The sequence below is a fragment of the Erythrolamprus reginae genome, chromosome Z (genome assembly GCF_031021105.1).
Source record: "Erythrolamprus reginae isolate rEryReg1 chromosome Z, rEryReg1.hap1, whole genome shotgun sequence".
Classification (NCBI taxonomy): domain Eukaryota; kingdom Metazoa; phylum Chordata; class Lepidosauria; order Squamata; family Dipsadidae; genus Erythrolamprus; species Erythrolamprus reginae.
In genome coordinates, this window is record NC_091963.1 from 12,088,297 (window position 1) to 12,107,280 (window position 18,984).

Genomic DNA, 18,984 nt, shown 5'->3' on the forward strand with positions numbered 1-18,984 from the left:
TTTCTTTCTTTCTCTCTCTCTTGCTTTCTTTCTCTCTCTTGCTTGCTTTCTCTCTTGTTTTCTCTCTCTCTCTCTCTTGCTCTTTCTTTCTCTTTCTTTCTCTCTCTGAGCTTCGCGGCACACCTGACCATGTCTCACGGCACACTAGTGTGCCACGGCACACTGGTTGAAAAACACTGGTATAGGGTATTCTGTTGAGAATGGAGGAGTGGAGAACTCTTCTAGAAAAGTATCTCTGGACATTTAAAAAGGCATCTTAAAAACTCCCCAAAGGTTGAGAAACATTATTTTAGATGCAAAAATAGTGCAGGTTGTAAAGGATTTTGATGTCTATCAAATATGGAAGGGATCACAACATAGTTCCCTCTAAGCTGAGCAGTGAGCAATCGCTCACTTAAAAATCATCATCAACTCAGAGTTTTTCAAACCTGCCCAGAAGCCGAGAGGGAAAGAGTGAGAGGGAAGGAGAGAGAGAGGAAGAGAGGAAGAGAGAGAAACAGATAGAAAAAAGAGAGGAAGGAAAAGAGAAAGAAAAAGAATGGGAGTAAGGAAGAGAGAGTTGCCCTATTATGAGCTCACTGTTATAGACACACAGTACAGTATTTTATTTTGAAATTCTCTGAGGCAAAACAGGGTGGTTTTTTTATTTGTTTGTTTGTTTATTTATTTAATATTTCTGTGCCGCCCAGTCCGAAGGAACTGCCGCTCAGACACTATACTTTTCCGCCCACCCCAAAAAAAATTAGAGGGAACACTGGATCACAACGCTACATAAGGTTCAAATTGGATGCCACGATGAGCAAAGAACAGGGTGTAAAGCTGTCGTCCCCGTCCCCCTGAAGGCTTTTGAACTACATTTCCCTGCGTCCATTGAGAAGGCGGGGCAAACTGACGGTACCAGATTCAAAGGCTTCTTTCAGCATCCCGACAGGGGGCGCCAATTCTCACGGCTTCTTTTCCGAGAGACCTAAGCCCCGCCTTCTCGCTCCCAAAATGGCGGCGCCCATGAGCCGGGACCTGTGAGAGAAAGTGTGACAAGATTGTGAGGCGATCGCGGCCCAGGCTATGAAGCGGGGGACGGCCTGTTCTTCGGCGGCTGAGGGCGGCCACGCCGGCAAGAGGAAAAGTGGAGGGAGGCGGCCTCCGCCTAAGAAACAGCCGCCGATCGGGAAGATCCACAAACTGGGGCTGTCGGTGAGGGAATTCGTGGAGGCCGCGGTGGGGCCCGGTGGCGGCGATGGCGGCTCCTTCGGATCCCTTCATCAGCCCGCTTGGAATGGTCATAGGAACCGGCGAGAAATGAAGCGAGAGAAGCGCAAGTTGAAGCGAGGGCGGCGGAAGCGGCTCCTGATCGCCAACGGGGAAGCCCAGAGCCCGCGCCGCCTACAGTCACGCTGCATTAGAAAGGTGGCCCCGCCGCCGCCACCATCGGTGGAAGAAGAACAGAAAGAAGAAAAAAAGCCGCCGCTGCCATCACCGCCGGCCAAGCAGCCCCGGACAGCTCCCTCCGCTACGGCCGCGACTCGCAAAAGGGCTCTGCTGGCAGCCAACGAGGCGGAGGAGCGAGAGATCCGTCGCCTGGAGCGGCAACTGGGGCTCCACAAACGCCGCAAGAAGCAGCGTGGGAAAAGTGGCCAGGAAGGGGAAGCAGCGGCATCCTTGCCACAAAGCTTCGCCCGGGACGGGCTGGATTACGTGCTGGGGTCGCTGAAGTCCGAGGCTGCTTTCTCGGGCCTCTACGATGAAGGAGAGGGAAGCGGGACAGAAGGAGAAGAAGAAGAAGAAGGAAGCCTGAGCCCTGGAGAGGAGGCCGAGGATGAAGTGGGAAGCTCCGGGGAGTCCAGCCCGGAGGAAGGAAGCGAAAGTGAAGAAGAGTCCAGCCAAGAGGCTACCGGCCCCGGCGAGGGATACATCAAGTTGAAATCCCCAGATCTTAATATTGCCGTGGCTGAAAAACAGAACCGCCGACCAGGGAGTCCTGAGGTGAAGTGGTACAACCATGGCTGTTGAAGCCCCCTAAATACACACAAACGCCGGCACACATGGCAAAGTAGAAAACAATTTTAGTGCAGTGATTATGTATTATTATTTATTTGTAATATTTATATGCATATTCCAAATGGACTCTGGGCGGCTTACAATAATAAGACAATATAAAAATATAGTTTACAGTCATAACAAGACTAAAAAGCAATATAAAAGTATCTTTGATATCCCGTAAAAAATATACATACTCTCAGACATTCATGACTGAACCAAGGTGTGAGCGTTCGTAGGCCTGCTGGAAAAGACAGGTTTTAATAGCTTTCCGGAAGGCTGGTAGAGTAGAGATAGTGCGGATCTCCAGCGGCAGTTGGTTCCAGAGCATCAGAGCCGCCAGAGAAAATTCTCTGTGGCTCTGCCAGCTGGCATTGTCTGATGGACAGGATCTGGAGAAGGCTAACTCTGTGAACTCTTATTGGTCACAAAGCTCACATAAAACCATGAGACTGGGAGTTTTAGTCCTCCTTTAGGCATTAAAGCAGCTGGGTTACTTAGACCAGTGTTTTTCAACCAGTGTGCCGCGAGACATGGTCAGGTGTGCCGCGAAGCTCAGGTTTCCGAGACCGGAAGCTGAGCTTCATTCTTCGCGCCTTCCTTATTCGCAGCAGATGAGCTTTGGGGCCCAGCAGGAGAGCGCTGGCAGCAGCGGCATCGGACAGTAGCTGGGGGTGGCGGCTGCGAGCAGGAGCTCCAGGTCGGAGGCACCGGCACTGGCAGCACCCCGCCCAGCTGGAGCTTCCCTGGCGGAGGTAGCGACAAGTCTCCTTTGAAAGAGAGAGATAGCAAGAGAGACAGAAAGAAAGAGAGAGAGAAAGAGAGAGATAGCAAGAGAGAGAGTGAAAGAAAGCAAGAGAGAGAGCAAGAGAGGGGGGAAGGAGGGAGAGAGAAAGACATAGAGGGAGGGAAGGAGGGTGAGAAAAAGAGCAAAAAAGAGGAAGGAAGGAAGAGAGAAAGAAAGAGGAAGGAAGAGAGAGAAAGAGGGAGGGACAGAGAAATAGAGTGAAAGAGAAGAAGAGAGATTTTTTTTGTACAAACTTTTTTTAAACCCCCCCCCCCCCCCAATGTTGCCCAGGATTTTGAAAATGTGAATAATGTGCCGTGGCTCAAAAAAGGTTGGGAAACACTGACTTAGACACACACACTCAACCTACCTTTCAGAGAGGGGGGAAATACACAAGATGGGAGTGTTTGGCCCTTTTGTTGCTTTAAGGTTTATATTTTTGAAAAGGTAGAATCAATAATAAAGTAAACAACGTTGAGTAAAATGGATGAGGAGTCCAATTGGAGTCACTGTCCCAACTATCTTTTAGGCACACATATTGTGAAGTGTGCATTTCTCATGGTTGCCTTTGTTAAGTTTAAGGTTCAGGGGTGTTATTATTATATCAGTTATGTAAGAGTAGTTATCTAAAAGGCGTGTGCATTACTAATAATGTACAAACAATAAGTGCATTTTCATTGCTAATCATTAATTTGTTTAATAAAACAAGTGTTTCTTTTTTTTTTTTGTATAGAATCCTAACCGAGATGCTGTAAAGTATGTTCCACCTCAAATGCGAATTTCCGAAGGGACAATAGATTCCAAAAAGAAAGAAGAATTGGAAAGACTAAAGAAAACCGTGAAAGGTCTGATTAATAGGTAATAGTGAAATTGTGCTAATTTCTATGCTTCATGATCTCATTTGCACAATTCTGATTCTGATCACTTCTTTAGGTCGGTGGAACTGTCTTAGAATCATAAAGTTAGAAGGCCAATTTCCTAGTCAGGTCAAAAATTCAAAATTTATTTATTTATTATTTGGATTTCTATGCCGCCCTTCTCCATAGATTCAGAGTGACTTACAAAAATACCAACACTATCTATTTTTTGCTTTTACACATCTTACTCACCGTGTTTCTAGGTAATTGTTTCTTTTAAGTAGCTCTTACAATTCAAAATATTCTTCTCTTAATGTTTAAGCAGAATCTTCCTTTAAGATTGAACACCTTCCATATGAGTTGGGAAGTTGTAGCCTATCTTGTTTTCTTTCTACAAGCAAAACTTTCTCAGGCTCTTTAACATCTCTTGATAAAACTTGGTTTCAAAACACTTGATCATCTCTATTGTTTTTAATGAATGTAGATCTATTTATCTAAAACCTTCAAGTACATGTAGTCCTTCACTTACAACAATTTGTTTAGTGACCATTCAAAGTTACAATGGCACTGAAAAAGGAACATGATTGTTTTTCTCCCTTATGGCCATTGCAGCATCCCAGTGTCACATGATCAAAATTCACATGCTTGGCAACTGACTCATTTATGACTATTGCAGTGTCTGGGGTCATGTGATCACCTTTTACAGCCTTCTGACAAACAAATTCAATAGAGAAGCCAGATCTACTTAACAACCATGTTACTAATTTAACAACTTAGTGACTGTGGCAAGAAAAGTCATAAAAAGTCTAACTTAGCAACAACAAAATTGGGCTCAATTGTGGTTGTAAGTCAAGGACTACTTATACAGTACCTCATAGCTTAACATAATAACTAAGGCAGTGTATGAGTAATGCACAGGTTGCTTTTATTTCTTCAAGTTTCATAAGTTCCATTACCAAGCAAGGTATCTCGCATCCTATATTTCTGCATTTCACGGTTTCCTGATGGAAGAATTTGCACTGTGTGAAATGACATTTAAATAGCAGAGGGAAGCCTCTTAAGGCGAGATAAGTTTCATTGCTGTTTCTTTTATGGAGCAAAATCAATGTTAAACAAAGAAAAAGACTTAGTTATATCCTTAAGTCTAGTTTGCAACAAGGCTATTCACTGAATTTATTTTATTTATTTATTTAATTGAGCATACAATTTTGAACAGGTAGGAAAAGTAAGTAGATTTCACAGCTGAATGGAATGCATATTTACATTAAAATAAGAAAAATCCAAAAATAATCAAGATATACTTTAAACACCAATATTAGGAATGGAAATATTTTTAATAGGACTGGTTAATGGAAATATGAAAATACAGATTTCAGTTTTACTCTTCTGTGATTGCTTCCCACTAGGTTGAGTGAATCAAATCTAGCCTCCATCAGCGGGCAGTTGGAAGAACTGTATATGACAAACAGTAGAAAAGATATGAACGAAACATTAACGGATATTCTTATCTGTGCTTGTGTCCTGGAATCAGCAGTGCCTTCCAGACTTCTGTTGGATCATGTTCTTTTGGTTAGCGTTCTTCATCAGACGGTGGGAATCGAGGTAACTTTTTTTTCACAATTCTTTAATTTGTCATACAGAAATTGGGAATGTAGTACGGGTACTCTATGACTTACAACCAAGTTGATCCCAACGTTTTATGCTACTATGCAAAAAAAATAATAATTAGTGAGCTTTGCTCCATTTTACTACTTCTCTTGCCATAGTTGTTAAATGAATCTCTGCAGTTGTTAAGTGAATTTGGCTTCCCCATTGACTTTGCTTATCAAAAAGCCACAAAAAGTGATCACATGAACCCAGCATACTGCAACAGTCATAAATGTGTTTGAGTTGACAAGCATTTTGAATTTTGATCATATGGCCATGGGGATGCTGCTACGTTTGTAAGTGTAAAAAATGATCGTAAAGTAACTTACTTCAGTGTCATTGTAACTTCGAACAGACACTAAATGGTAGCAAGTTGAGGATTACCTATAAAATTCATTATTGGGCTCTAATTATGTTGTGGTAATTTCACAACCTGTTTTGAAACATTAAGGTCTCATTCAAATGTAACTGGTTTGAATACTGTTTAGTAGACTGGCAGAATATTTTAAAAATGCTTACATAATTATTTCACCATCAGATGTTAAAATGAAAAGATAATTTTTTTTCTTTTTTTAAAAAAATGTTTATTGGTTATATACATTAAAAACAGGGTACAGAAAAGTAAATGGAATATATATAATGTACATTCTAGCAATTATTGCTTACCTATATAGCATGTGTGATTGGGGAAGGAGAGAGAAAGAAAGGGAAAAGGATTTAGACAATTTTTCATATTGATGGAAAAGTCATTTTCCCCCCCCCCCCCATTTCTCTAGTTCCTATCCCTAGCCTTTATTAAATTAGGTAGCAATAATTTACTTATCAAAACAGCTTTGACAGTGATTTCTACAATTGTATTCCCTATATAAAAAATGCGTGGAACGAAGCATTTCTTTCCACCATTTGACTAAATTTTTAACCACCCCAGTGGAAGATATATAAAGAGAGAAAAAGGAAGGTTGATTTTATATATTTCACTTGTTTTATAAATGCAACCCCAGTCTTTTACCTCAAGTGTCAAAAGTGAAGCACTCTTATGAAACCTTACAAGAATAATTCAGTAAATATAATGCTACTAATTACAAAACTGAAAATGTTGAGTGGGGAGTCAGTTTACTTCATAGGATTATTATAAAGACAAAATGGAGAGGCAAATAAGAATAAAATAATAACAAATACAAGTAGTTCTCATTTAACTTTTAGAAAATTTCCATATTTCTGGCTTAATTTGAAAAAAATACCTGCCTATTTTCTTTCTATAGGAATGCCTCGATCCAATGCTGTGCTCAAAAGTGATGCTTAAAGAGCTTTTTCTGTATATGAGTACTCTTACCTCTCTGTTAGTCTTTAAAAAAACCTACATTTGTGGTAAGAGTGGCTGTGCTGCAGCCACTTTCCTGAATTAATCAATATTTTCCTGTGAGGCATTCCAGGTTAAAAAAAAATAGACTTAACTCTGCAATGATAGAATAGTACAATATTTTTTTATATTTAATATTTAATAACATATCTATGCAGATCCTAAAAATTTGAATAGAGTAGATTGATACAATGTTGATGTCACCTAATTTGAAATGCCTGCAAGAAAACAGCCAAGTTCAGACCTTCTCATTTCAACCCTGATCTCCAAATATTATCTTTTATTGATATACATCGCTATGGAGAGGGGCGGCATACAAATCTAATTAATAATAATAATAATTAGCACTGTAATTTTAAGAAATTTTTCAAAGCTGAACTTAATGCCTTTTTCTGGTTAACTGGTTAGCAATTTATAGCCACAACACTAGTTATGTATATTGTTAGATTTTACTTTTCAAAATAAAGACATAACCAGTCTATTGCTTTAACAGTCTTTTTTATATTTGCTTGTGTGTAAATCTATTCCAGGTTGGTGCTCATTTTTTGGAAACCGTGGTGAGGAAATTTGATGATGTCTACACAAGTGAAGCCGAAGGGAAAGAATGCGAGAACTTGCTGATTTTAATTGCTAATTTGTATAATTTTTATGTAGTGCATTCAGTGCTGATCTTTGACATCTTAAAGAAGCTTGTTAGCACTTTCTCTGGGAAGGACATTGAACTGATCGTACTGCTACTGAAGAATGTGGGTTTTTCCTTGAGGAAGGATGATGCCCTAGAACTAAGGGAATTTGTCAATGAGGTCCAGAAAAAAGCAAATGCAACGGGGAAACAATTCCAGGACCAGTCAAGGGTATGAATACATTTTTTAAAAGAATACTAATTTTTAGAACAATATTTCTCAGCCTTAGCAGCTTTAGGTTATGTGGACTTCAACTCCCAGAATTCCCCAGCCAACTTGCTAGCTGGGAACTCTGGATGCTGACATCTACATATCTTAAAGTTGCCATGGCAAACAAATACTGTTTTAAAGCATTCTTATTAGGAGGAAAACTTGGCAGGAGCTTTAATGCATTTATATTGGAAAAAATGCAGATAAAATATGAAGCGGTTTATTTCTTAACTGTGATTAAACATTAAAGCTATACTTCTTTGTCATCAAAGTGTGTTGGGAGAGCAGTAATAGGATGAAGTGCTCTTCTGAGAGCAGACAGAAATGCGGAGGTCATATTTCTCCTTTTAGAAGCACATTTGGTGATACATGGATGACCTCATTTATATGAAATGAGTGAAGTGTAAAATATCATGACCATCTCATTGTAAATACTTAGCTTTTCAAATATAACATTTTCATTATTTCAGGCCTTTTCCCAACATATTTGTTAAGATCAGTGTTGTTAGTCTCTTTTTAGTTGAAAGCTGCACCGAAAAGCAAAAACAAGGCTAAGCTTTGGCATGTTATAAGCAATAGAAACATCAAACTCTGTAAAAGATAAGTCATCAGGAATTGAACTCTGCCCAGAGGTGGTACATTTTTATAGATTTGAACATCCCGTACTAAATAGTTTATATGTTTATATGTATAGTTTTTTGTTTATATGTAAATCTATTCTAATAATAATGGCTAGAGAAGAAACTCAGTGAAATGTTTTATTTTATTGGGAAAGTTTCAATATGAGTTGCAGAGTTCAGTATAAAATAGTGGCTTAGCTGCACTCTTTTTCATATCTTTATTGGGGGATAAATAGCATTTGGAATAATAATGCAGGCCTGTTATATTTTTCAAAGATTTGCTTTATGTTGGAGATTATGTTGGCGCTAAAAAATAATGACGTGAGGAAAATTCCTGGTTATGACCCAGAACCCGTTGAAAATTTACGAAAACTGCTGAGAACACTGGTAAAGTAAAGAAATATTTGTTCCTTTTTAAAAATGTATACTTTCTTAATAAGATTAAACAATAAAAACTGTTAGTATAATGAAGATTTTTAACCTATTAATATAAAACTGAAGCAAAATAGAACAGGAACTGAATCAACTGAGGGTTTTGTTAATTTATTTAAAAATAGCCCATGGTCAAATAAAATACAGTCTTGGACTTTTAGTTACATTTGAATATAGGAAAGATGAACAGTAATCGTACTGACCAATCTTTCAATATAAATACCTTTTAAAAAAAGAAAAAGGTTTAGTGTGAACACTCATTTTTCCCCCCCCGTACAGACACATAATAGTAGTTCCGGAAAAGACTCTCAACTTCGTGTGTCCTTGGAATCTCTCCTCACAGCTGATCAGGTTGGTCGCTGGTGGATTGTTGGGTCCTCTTGGAGTGGCGCTCCAATGATTGACAGCACCAGCAACAAAACCGAACAAATACCAGCAAATAACACTGTGGGAAAGGTAATGGAACTCTAATATTTTTCTTGTAGTACCCTTTGAATAGTTTCTCAATATATTATGTTTGCTTTCTTCTAGTAAGTTTTTTTAAAATTAACATGAATGAGTATGATGGTGCTAGAGTTCCTTGGGAATTGATTTGTTCCAAATAATGTTCAATGGTGGTTGAATTCTTATATAGTTGGGGTATAAATATTTTATTGTTTTTCACACCTTACAGATATTCCAATTTACATAGCCTAAAAAGGAAAGAAAAAAGGAAAGAAAAAAGAGAGGAAAAGAAAAAAAGAAATACTATTCATATTGTATCTTAATCTATACATAGGAGGAAGGGTGGTTGTTAGAAATTTTAAAATACATTTCCTACTCAATTCATTTATTTCACTTCTTTCATTATTTATTTATTTGTTTTATTTATTTATTTATTGGATTTGTATGCCGCCCCTCTCCGAAGACTCGGAGTGACTCACAACACTAAAATAGTACAAATCCAATTGATTAAAACAATTTAAAAACCCTTAATATAAAAAGCAATCATACATATAAAGCATACATAAAACAGAAACGGCCCAGGGGAATCAATTTCCCTATGCCTGACAACGCCATACCGCACAGATAACTGCCGTCTTCAATCTCAGGCCATTTTAACTCCGTCCAACAACCAAGCGCAGAAACAAAAGTTTAAAATCCCATTCAGGCACTCTCCACTTATCACCATAAACAGGAAATCCCTTCTTCCCCTTTGAAGGTAACTCCTCCAAGTCTCTTTCCAGATGGAATCGTTCAGCTACCATCCCGGCGTTGCGTAGTCTCCACAGCTGTGTCGGAACAGGCACCACAGCCGATGCGAGACAAGCCAGTTCATCCAGCGGGGCATGCCGGCTCCTGCCAGGTCCCTGGCAGAGTCCCATGCGTCACTCTCCCTGCAAGAGCGATTCGGTCTAGTCCAAAAGGACCAGAACCCCCGGGCAGTGGGACTTGGGGACATTCCCAGGAGAGAGGGAAATATCCACGGTGCTGCGGCCATGAGACCTCGCCCCCAATCTCATTCTTATATAGTTGGACAAATTAGTGGGATCTTTCTAATTTTAACACCCACCATTTTCTTTTTTAAAAGAAAAAATCTCCATATTTGCTTTTCTTCCAAATCTAACAGTTGAATAACAAGCAGCTGTATTTATTATTCATTGCCCATATAACAATTAGGAATAATCTGCAATAATTATATAATTATATTTCGGTAAACTCTCAACTGAGTTAGACGGCCATATAAATTTTATAGATAAATAAATAAATCTGGCTGAAAACACCATTACCAGCCCACTATAGAAACCTTAGCCATGATTTGTTGACAAACACTAGCCCAAAGTCAATCATATAAATCACATTATGATGTAAGATGACTCATAAATCCGGTGTTTGTGTTCAACACAAATATGCAAAACCTACTTTCTATTTCACCCCCAGAATGACTGCATCAAAATGGCCTGGAGGAAAATCAGCATATTAGAATTCTCAAGAATATTTTATTCCCAGAAAAACAGATCTTGCACATACCTGGAGTTGTTTTTCAAAAATTCCTGTCTAGACTTACTTTCTAATACATAGCCTGGGAGACGCTAATACCACACCAGCCTCACTGTTAACTTTGCTCCTGCTAGTTATTTGCATCTAAAAACATGATTTTTAAAATATATAATGTTAATAATTTACATGAAATTTTTTTCTTAACCCTTCAGATAAGCACAAGGATTCTGAAACTCGCTCGTAAGCAAAGAATGAATACGGATATCAGGAGAAATATATTTTGCATCTTGATGACAAGTGAAGATTTTTTGGATGCCTTTGAAAAACTTTTGAAGTAAGTAGGGCAACCCATCAGGGCATAGGAAGATATTTTCAGGAACGCAAACAAAACCTGTCACCATGGTGGCTGCAAGAGATAGAAAAAATGAGGATTTCTCTTGCTTGAGGCAAAGAAACAGAATAAGAGAACAAGAGTGATATTGCTAACAACAGCTTAGCTCCAGGTTTAAGCAAGACTGAGATCTGAGTTTTCTCTTAAGAACAGCTAAGGCAAACTCTTTTTGAGTCAGCCTGGCTAGCTTTGATATTCATGTACTACATATGTGAGGACTTGCTTATGGTTAAGAAATATACACAAACGTGCCTAAGAGATCCACAAATTAAGAGGCAAAGCATCCTTAAATATGTTACTGTGTAAAAACTGTGAAGTATCTGCTGAATAAAGAAATTGAGTCTTCAACTACGAATAAATTAAACCACTGTCCAAATAGCAGTAAAAGTTTAGCAGTAAAAGACATAAACACTAATTGCAAATATATTTATATACTGAGATATTTGATATGTCTATACATCTATTTCTATATACTTTCAGCATCTTTAGAAGTTAATTGCATTTCTTTGATCTTTTTGGCTGATACTCTCCCAGGGAATTTTCTATGTCATTTATTTGTTCTAAATTGCAACTTTTACTTAGTTGATCTAACTAAAACATAACTTAGTATAAAGTGGAACATTTGTGTTCTAACAAAAGTCAAGTATAAAAAAATGAAATGATGCAAGCATTTGTGCATCTTACACTCCACACTGTAGTATTAAACGTTTTTCATTTTAATTGATTTTAGTACTGCCAAGCCTTTGACAGGAAGGCTAAATCAGGCTTCTTTGGATAGAACAGGTACTGCCCAAGTTAAGACTTTTCCTGCCAATTGTTCCTGATTTTCTTTTGTGGTCCAGCTCTGTGGGAAGAAATATGATTCCTTCTTGCCAGACTTTCTGCTGAGACAGCCAGTGAGGTCTCATTAATGCTGATTATATTTATATAATTAGTTGGATTGAGATTCCCAACACCCTCAATTAGGAATTAGAAAAACTTGGAAGATGGTTTCTCCTTGGTAACTGCCACTAGTAACTTCTTTTTTCTGTGTCAGGATGATTATTAATCTGGAAATTAAAGGCAGCTTTTTCTTCAGCTCTTTTTATTGCCAGGGTATTTAAATATGAATGAAACTTGACTCTTTCCTATAATCCTTGCACTTTCTTCAATTAAAATATCATGAACTTCATACCCATTTCTAGTCAACCTTCAGAAATATATTTTGAAGCATATACGCAAAACCTTCCCTCAGTTAGAAGGCTTCTTGATGGGAGATGAAATCCAACAGATCAAAAATTACCCTAATAGAGAAGAATAAAATAGAAATATCTCACAGACAAGGGATAAGCTGAGGGTTTTCAAATTAGGTAACTAAGGTGTGTGGACTTCAACTTTAAAATGTGTGGACTTCAACTCCCAGAATACATACTAGTTGAGGAATTCTGGGAACTAAAGGCTATACATCTTCAAAGTTGCCAAGTTTGATCAACAAATACTAGAGTGATTTAAACCAAGGGTGTCAAACTCAAGACCCGCAGGGTTCTTAAGTCTGGAAATATCAAAGAACAGCCCATTTCACCCTCTGCGGCCTCCTGTAGCACTCTGCTGGTCCAAAATGGGCTGCGGGAGGCATCACAAGGCCGCCCTATGCCCCATTTTTGGCCGCCAGGGTGCTGCAGGAGGAGTCCATCCCATCTCCCTCCACTGGTCTGCTGATCCGACTCTCAAACAAATCCAGTTTGACACCCCCGATCTAAACTGTCCTAGAAGGGAACAATCATAATAGTTCTTGGGCTGGCAAAACTATTTTTAGAATGTTTCTGTATTAGAAGTTTAGAAAACACGATTTTTATTATGACAATTTATTCATTAGGCTTAGACTGAAAGACCAACAGGAGAGAGAGATAGTCCATATCCTCATAGATTGTTGCCTGCAAGAGAATACTTACAATCCTTTCTATGCACATTTATCCGCCAAGTTCTGTGAATACGAAAGGCGATTTCAGGTTAGTGCAAAGCTTGTATTTATTCATTCATTCATTCATTCATTTGCCAGTTATGCAGTTGAGATTCTGAGAACCAAAAGGGTATTTTTGAATACCGGTAATAAACCTTTGACTTCTAAAGGCATTTTAGTCATGAATTTCTAGAAGCAAAGAAGAGCATTAAATGATTCTATGTGACTGTAAATCTCCCCCTGTACAAAAAAAGACTCTGATGTGAAAAAGCTTCTGCACAATACTTTGTGTGCAGAAAAGCTCAGCATTTCTGCAGCTGGGAGTTTCAGACTAATTTCAGGAAAGTGCTGTCTTCCCCTTCACCTCAAATCTCAACTCTCTTCCCAGATTCCTAAATATATTTTAAAGGAAGGAAAGACCAAAGGCCAGGTTGTGTCCTCACCTCTGTTTCATCCTCCTGGAAAACAGAGAATAATTTGACACTAGGGAGCGCTACATAGCCAGCTTCTTCCCTTTAATGCTGTTGAATCCTTCCTATTCTAAAAAGAATAGTTGTCTCCTGTTTTTACAATAGGTAGTTCTGGAGAGAAGGAAAAGCGCTTGGAAATGAAAAGATCTCTCCTGTGCTGTGATTCATTTGTTTTATTTATTTGGTTTTTAGAGCCAGATACTTATTGGTGAATCTGGGTGGCCTGCAGATAATTGAAACCATTTTTAAAAACCCTGTTTTGGGGGACAAAATTAGATCTGCAGTATTACACCCTTGCTAGTGCATAACAGGACTACACATAAATCTGAACCAGAGGTCTTAAGCTCCTAAAAGTCAAAAGGATCAAAGCTTTAGGAACCTCAGAAGGGAGTTCCGTGGGGCAGGCTAGCAAGAGGGAAGACACGCCTGCTGAGGCCCATAAGATGGCATTCTTTCATTAATGGAGCACCGAAAAACTGTGAGATATTGTATAGGCATGAAGAATTGAGAGTGAGGCAGTCCTGCACACCTCCAGGCCCTGTGCATGAAGGGTTTTTATCTATGACCATCAGCACCTTGGTTTACACTCAGAAGCAATAGCAACTCATTGCCCTCATGGTGGCTGGAAGGACTTGGCTCTCCTCGTAAAAAGTTCACTTTCTCTGGCTGTCAATCTTTGGCAACTTTTAGCAATGTCACTTTAACTGTGAAATAAAAGATAACAGGATAACAATTGGAAGGGGCTTTGGAGGTCTTCTAGTCCAGCACACTCTTCTACATGTACTTCTTAAGGAACGCGGTGAAATATTGTTTTATTATAATGCTTTCTGCTTTTTTATTTTGTGAATTAGACCACATTACAGTTCAGTATCTGGGACAAAATCAGAGATTTAGGAAGCCTGTCAGCTGCTGCTTTCTCCAACTTAGTTAATCTTGTAACTCACCTGCTAAAGACTAAATGGCTCTCTCTTACTGTCTTCAAGGTAACTACAATTATTTTTTAAAACTTTTAAATGTTTGCAGCTCCCAAGCTCATGCATAGTGCACATGTAATTTTGTTTGCAATTCCTCCTGTCAAGACAGAAGACATAACTCATTAAATCTCAAAGGAAAAAAATATTAGCATATTTTTGGTGCTAGTTTTCATATTGTATGTAGTCCTTAACTTATGACCAGTCACTTTATGACCATTTAAAGTTACTATAGGCTCAAAAAGAGTGTAAAGCACTATTCCAGGTTTATTTATTTATTTATTTATTATTTGGATTAACATATTTACTTTTTTTTTTTACGATTGAAAGCCTCCCAGGGTTACCTTGAGATCAAACGGAATGTGTATATAAGTTTTATAAATAAATAATGAGTGGGATCCTTCAAGAACCACATTCGGGATGTGGTCAACAAGCAAAGCAGTCGTGTGACATCTTGCTTAAAGACTGCTTCTCTTAACCACAGGATCAAGGCCTTAGAAGCCTCAGGAGGGGATATTGTACTCTATTGTATTGCAAAAGGGAAGACATGCCCACTGAGGCCCACAAGGTGGTTTGTCGTTGTAAGTCAAGGACTACCAGCACTGACTGATGGAATACAATAACTAAGGTTTAAGTAAATGGCTGTTCATTAGTTAATGAACATTCTATCCCATTCTTGGAAGTTATGAAGTGTGAGATTTTTTTTTTTAATGATGGATTCGTGATTGGACATTAAACTTAACATTGAAGCCGGCATTGGGAAAATACTGCTGACTTTTCTTTTTTTGTTAATATACATCGGATGTTCACTATATCACACTGATAGTATTTGGAAAACAGTTTGATAAGTTGATAGTAGGAGTGGTGCACACTTCGAAAATGATTTTGAAAGAGTGCTTTGGACCTCACGCAAGCCCAGCACCTTCTCTGCTGAGCTTAGGAAGAGTCAGGCTGAGAGGCCTTGTCTTCATGAAAAGCCGTCAGCCAGATCGTTTTTGAAGACCTAATGAGAGGATTTGCTTTGATCTGATCTTCCCTTTCTGTTGAATTAGGTGATTGAATTCAGTGACTTAGATAAGCCGAAAGTTAACTTTCTACGACAGGTGTTGTCTGCATTATTCCTAAAAATGGAACAAGAAGATCTCAACCATATATTTGAAAAGTAAGTCTCAAGTATTCTGAGTAGGAGGTTCTCGTGCCATTTTTTAATAATTAGAAAAAAGTGTTTGTTTGTTTTTAAATTAATAAATAGTCCTGGCTGCCCCTTACATCAAGCGTTTACACAGTATCTCAGTTCTTGTGCTGAACCAACCAAGCTGTAAAATAGTGACACAGGTGGTCTTTGGCTTATGTTCTTAGCAATAGCCCTTAGACCCAGAGGTTCCCAACCTTTCTTTTGGCCATGCCCTACCCAAGCATCTCTAAAATCCTGATTCTCTCCCCCTCCCCCATGACATATAATTCTTACTATTCAAAAAGTGAACTCTACACATGCAGAGGAAGCCTAAAAGGCCATTAACTTGATTTAAACAAGACTCCAATTGCCCCCATTAAAAATCAAATTGCCCCCTGTGGGGCATGAGCCCCATGTTGGCAACCAGGGTCTTAGACTTATATATCACTTTACAGTGCTTCATGGGCCTCTTACGGAGTCAGCATACTGTCCCCCAACAATCTGGGTCCTCTTTCTACCGACTTTGGAAGGATGGAAGACTGAGTCAATCTTGAGCTGATGAGGATCAAACAGCCGGCAGTCAGCAGAATTGGCCTGCAGTATTGCATTCTAACCACTGTGCTACTACGGCAACTTTGCAAAGCTACGCTGGCACAGAAAGAAAAAGCCTTCAGATTTAAAACCATTGTACCATTTACAAACACATTATCAAAAATCATAATTGAGCCCAAAATTTCTGTTGTTTAAGTGAGACATTTGTTAAGTGAGTTCTGCCCCATTTTACAACCTTTCTTGTTACAATTGTGATTTACTGTGTTGTTAGTAACCTGGTTATTAAGCGAATTTGGCTTCCCCATTGACGTTGTTTGTCAGAAGTTTGCAAAAGGTGATCACATGAACCTGGGAACTGATAGCAGTAAATGTGGTTGGATCCGCCCAGACGTAATGCTGTCCTATTTGAATCCGGGCACATGCGTAGAAGGTGTGTGCATGACTGAAGCACATGCACAGAAGGCCGGGCGTATATGCTGAGGTGGGGGGGGTCAGGCGTGTGCGCGCGCTCACATTTGCAAACCTGTAGGGAAGGGAAGTTAATGCCACCCTTGTATTATATGTATATTCCGTCTTTATTATATTTACAAGTAACTCAAGGCAGCAACCACATCCACCTTCCTCCTACTGCTTTCCTCACAAAAACCACAGCTCTGTGCAGTCATTTGGGCTGAGAGAGAATGTCTGACCCCAAATCACCCAGCTGGCTTTCATGGCGAAGGCAGGACTTGAACTCACAGTCTAGCCCAGTACCTTAACCACTATGATGTTGTATCATTGTCTAAAGGAAAATACAAATTGTTTAAAACAAGGTTTTCTTATTTTCCAGGTTGGCTGACAATCCCAAGCTGGGAATGCTACATGAAGGCTTGAAGCTTTTTCTTGTTCATTTCTTGATGAAAAATACTCAAGCTCACGCAGACGCTAAAGAAGGTGCTCTGCTGAAAGAGAAAATTGATCTAGTAACAAAAACACTGAAAGCAAAAGAATCAAAAGTGAAGTTATAATATCAAGACCATATGACAGAGTTTCCCTTATGAAAAGTAGAGAAATGTGCTGCCATAGTATATAAAGATGTCATTGTTCCATATAAATACTTCACCAAAACATGGAGCTAGTTATGGTTTTATATTCAGATTTATATGTGCATATATTTCTCAATATAAAAGCATAGAAATGCTTTTTTAATAATCAGGGATTTTATTAAAAAACAAGACAAAATTACAAATGACTTGGTAGATTTTAGGCAAAAAATGAAATTTTATTTCAAATGAACCTTGGTATTTTCTTACTGATTCTCTTTTAAAGCTATACATAGAGCATTGAGTGGGATTTATACATAATAGTAAGCAACAATGTTCCCTCTAATTTTTTTTCAGTGTAAGCAGAAAAGTATAATGTCTGAGTGGTACATTTTCAGGCCTGGGCGTGGATTGGTTATAAACCCGGTCATTAAGTGAATCTGGCTTCTCCCTCCTCCCCCATTTTCTTTGCTTGTGAGATGGTCGCAAAAGGGGGTCACGTGACTTCAGGACACAACAACGGCCATACATATGAAATGGAGGCCAAGTTTTGATCATATGATCGGGGAGCTGCTGCAAAAGTCATAACCCTTCCCTCCCTCCTTCCTCCTTCTCCACTTCTCTTTCCCTCCCTCTCTTTCCCTTTTCTTCTTTTTCTCCAATTCTGATCTATAGTTTGGAAGCTATGCTGAATTCTCTGCACTGCCCAGACTACAATTCAATTCAATTTATTAGATTTGTATGCGTTTGGGCAGGTAAGAGAAATGAGTCCGAAAGGTGCTTTCTTCTTAGCTGAAGGGGGAAAAGGACAGAAAAATATAGGAAACAAAGGGAACAGGTGATACAAATTGATCTGCTAGCTGGTGGGATAATAGACAGACCATTAAATTATTCAATGTTGGAAAAGTCAGGCAGCAAAGAGGGAAGAGATGTGGAAAAGGATCTTCCAGAGAGCCATGGTGATCTGAGAAGCTACAACTGGAAAGAAAAGCTAGAAGCCCAGATTTGTAAAGGTGGGCTCAGGCTCAGGAAGTGTGATGAGAAAGAGGCAGAGGGAAAGAAGATGGTGGTGGTGGGACCCGCAGCTCGGTGGGCGTCTCCTCGCGGGGCAGAACCCTCTCGTGGCGCCGCCCCATCCTGTGACTGCTCCCACCATGGCCACATGGTCCCACGCCCCTGACTGAGTGTCATCCTGGGGCTGGTCTTGGGCTTCACGGTCACCTCCTGGCTCCCTCTTCTCCCACCACCTGTGTCTACCACCGGCGGCTGCCGCAAAGCCGGCGGACATCGCCATAGGTTCCTCAGGCGGGAGCTGCCGCTTCCCTCCGGGCAGTCCAGCTATGCGGCCGTAGAAAGCGCAGAGGTTATTGCCGCCGCCTCTGCCTTCACTCAGGGAGCCACCATGGTCGAGCTGAGTGAGAGGAAAAGGCGCAGTGACCACTGGTGACCATTGGTAAGCATGGGCAAGTTAATTTTATATTTCTCATCCCATTTTATTGTTTTGTAAATTTTTATCTTGCTTTTAATCTTGTTTGTAATGCAGAAACTTAAATTCCCTAGCTTTTTCTAAATTATTCTGTGTAATTTAAAGATATACTTTATACAAACAATATATGAGAATATACTTTAATAAAAATAATACATAATTTTATATTACTGATTCATCTTATTACCATAACTTATTTGTACTGTACTTGTAATTTTCTCCTCAATTCATTCTTCATCACAATCATTTTTACAATTGTTTTTCTTCCCTCATCTTTTTGAGCACTTTTTGATACAAATATCAACTTTTTAGCAAAAATATTTGATTGCTTCTGGTATTCCATTTATTTGCTAATTCTCCCAAACC

The 18,984-nt window shown here is 39.2% G+C and overlaps 1 protein-coding gene across 1 annotated transcript; it reads left to right on the forward strand.

Annotated features, from left to right (window-relative positions):
• The first annotated feature begins 971 nt into the window (after positions 1–971).
• On the forward strand, positions 972–18,783 carry NOM1 (nucleolar protein with MIF4G domain 1). Its single transcript, XM_070726567.1, has 11 exons — positions 972–1,983; positions 3,558–3,682; positions 5,088–5,283; positions 7,219–7,542; positions 8,478–8,588; positions 8,913–9,089; positions 10,826–10,947; positions 12,860–12,992; positions 14,265–14,396; positions 15,437–15,546; positions 16,940–18,783. Exons 1-11 carry the CDS (start codon positions 1,066–1,068, stop codon positions 17,115–17,117), a joined length of 2,526 nt encoding a protein of 841 aa, XP_070582668.1. The 5' UTR covers positions 972–1,065; the 3' UTR covers positions 17,118–18,783.
• The last annotated feature ends 201 nt before the right edge of the window (positions 18,784–18,984 follow it).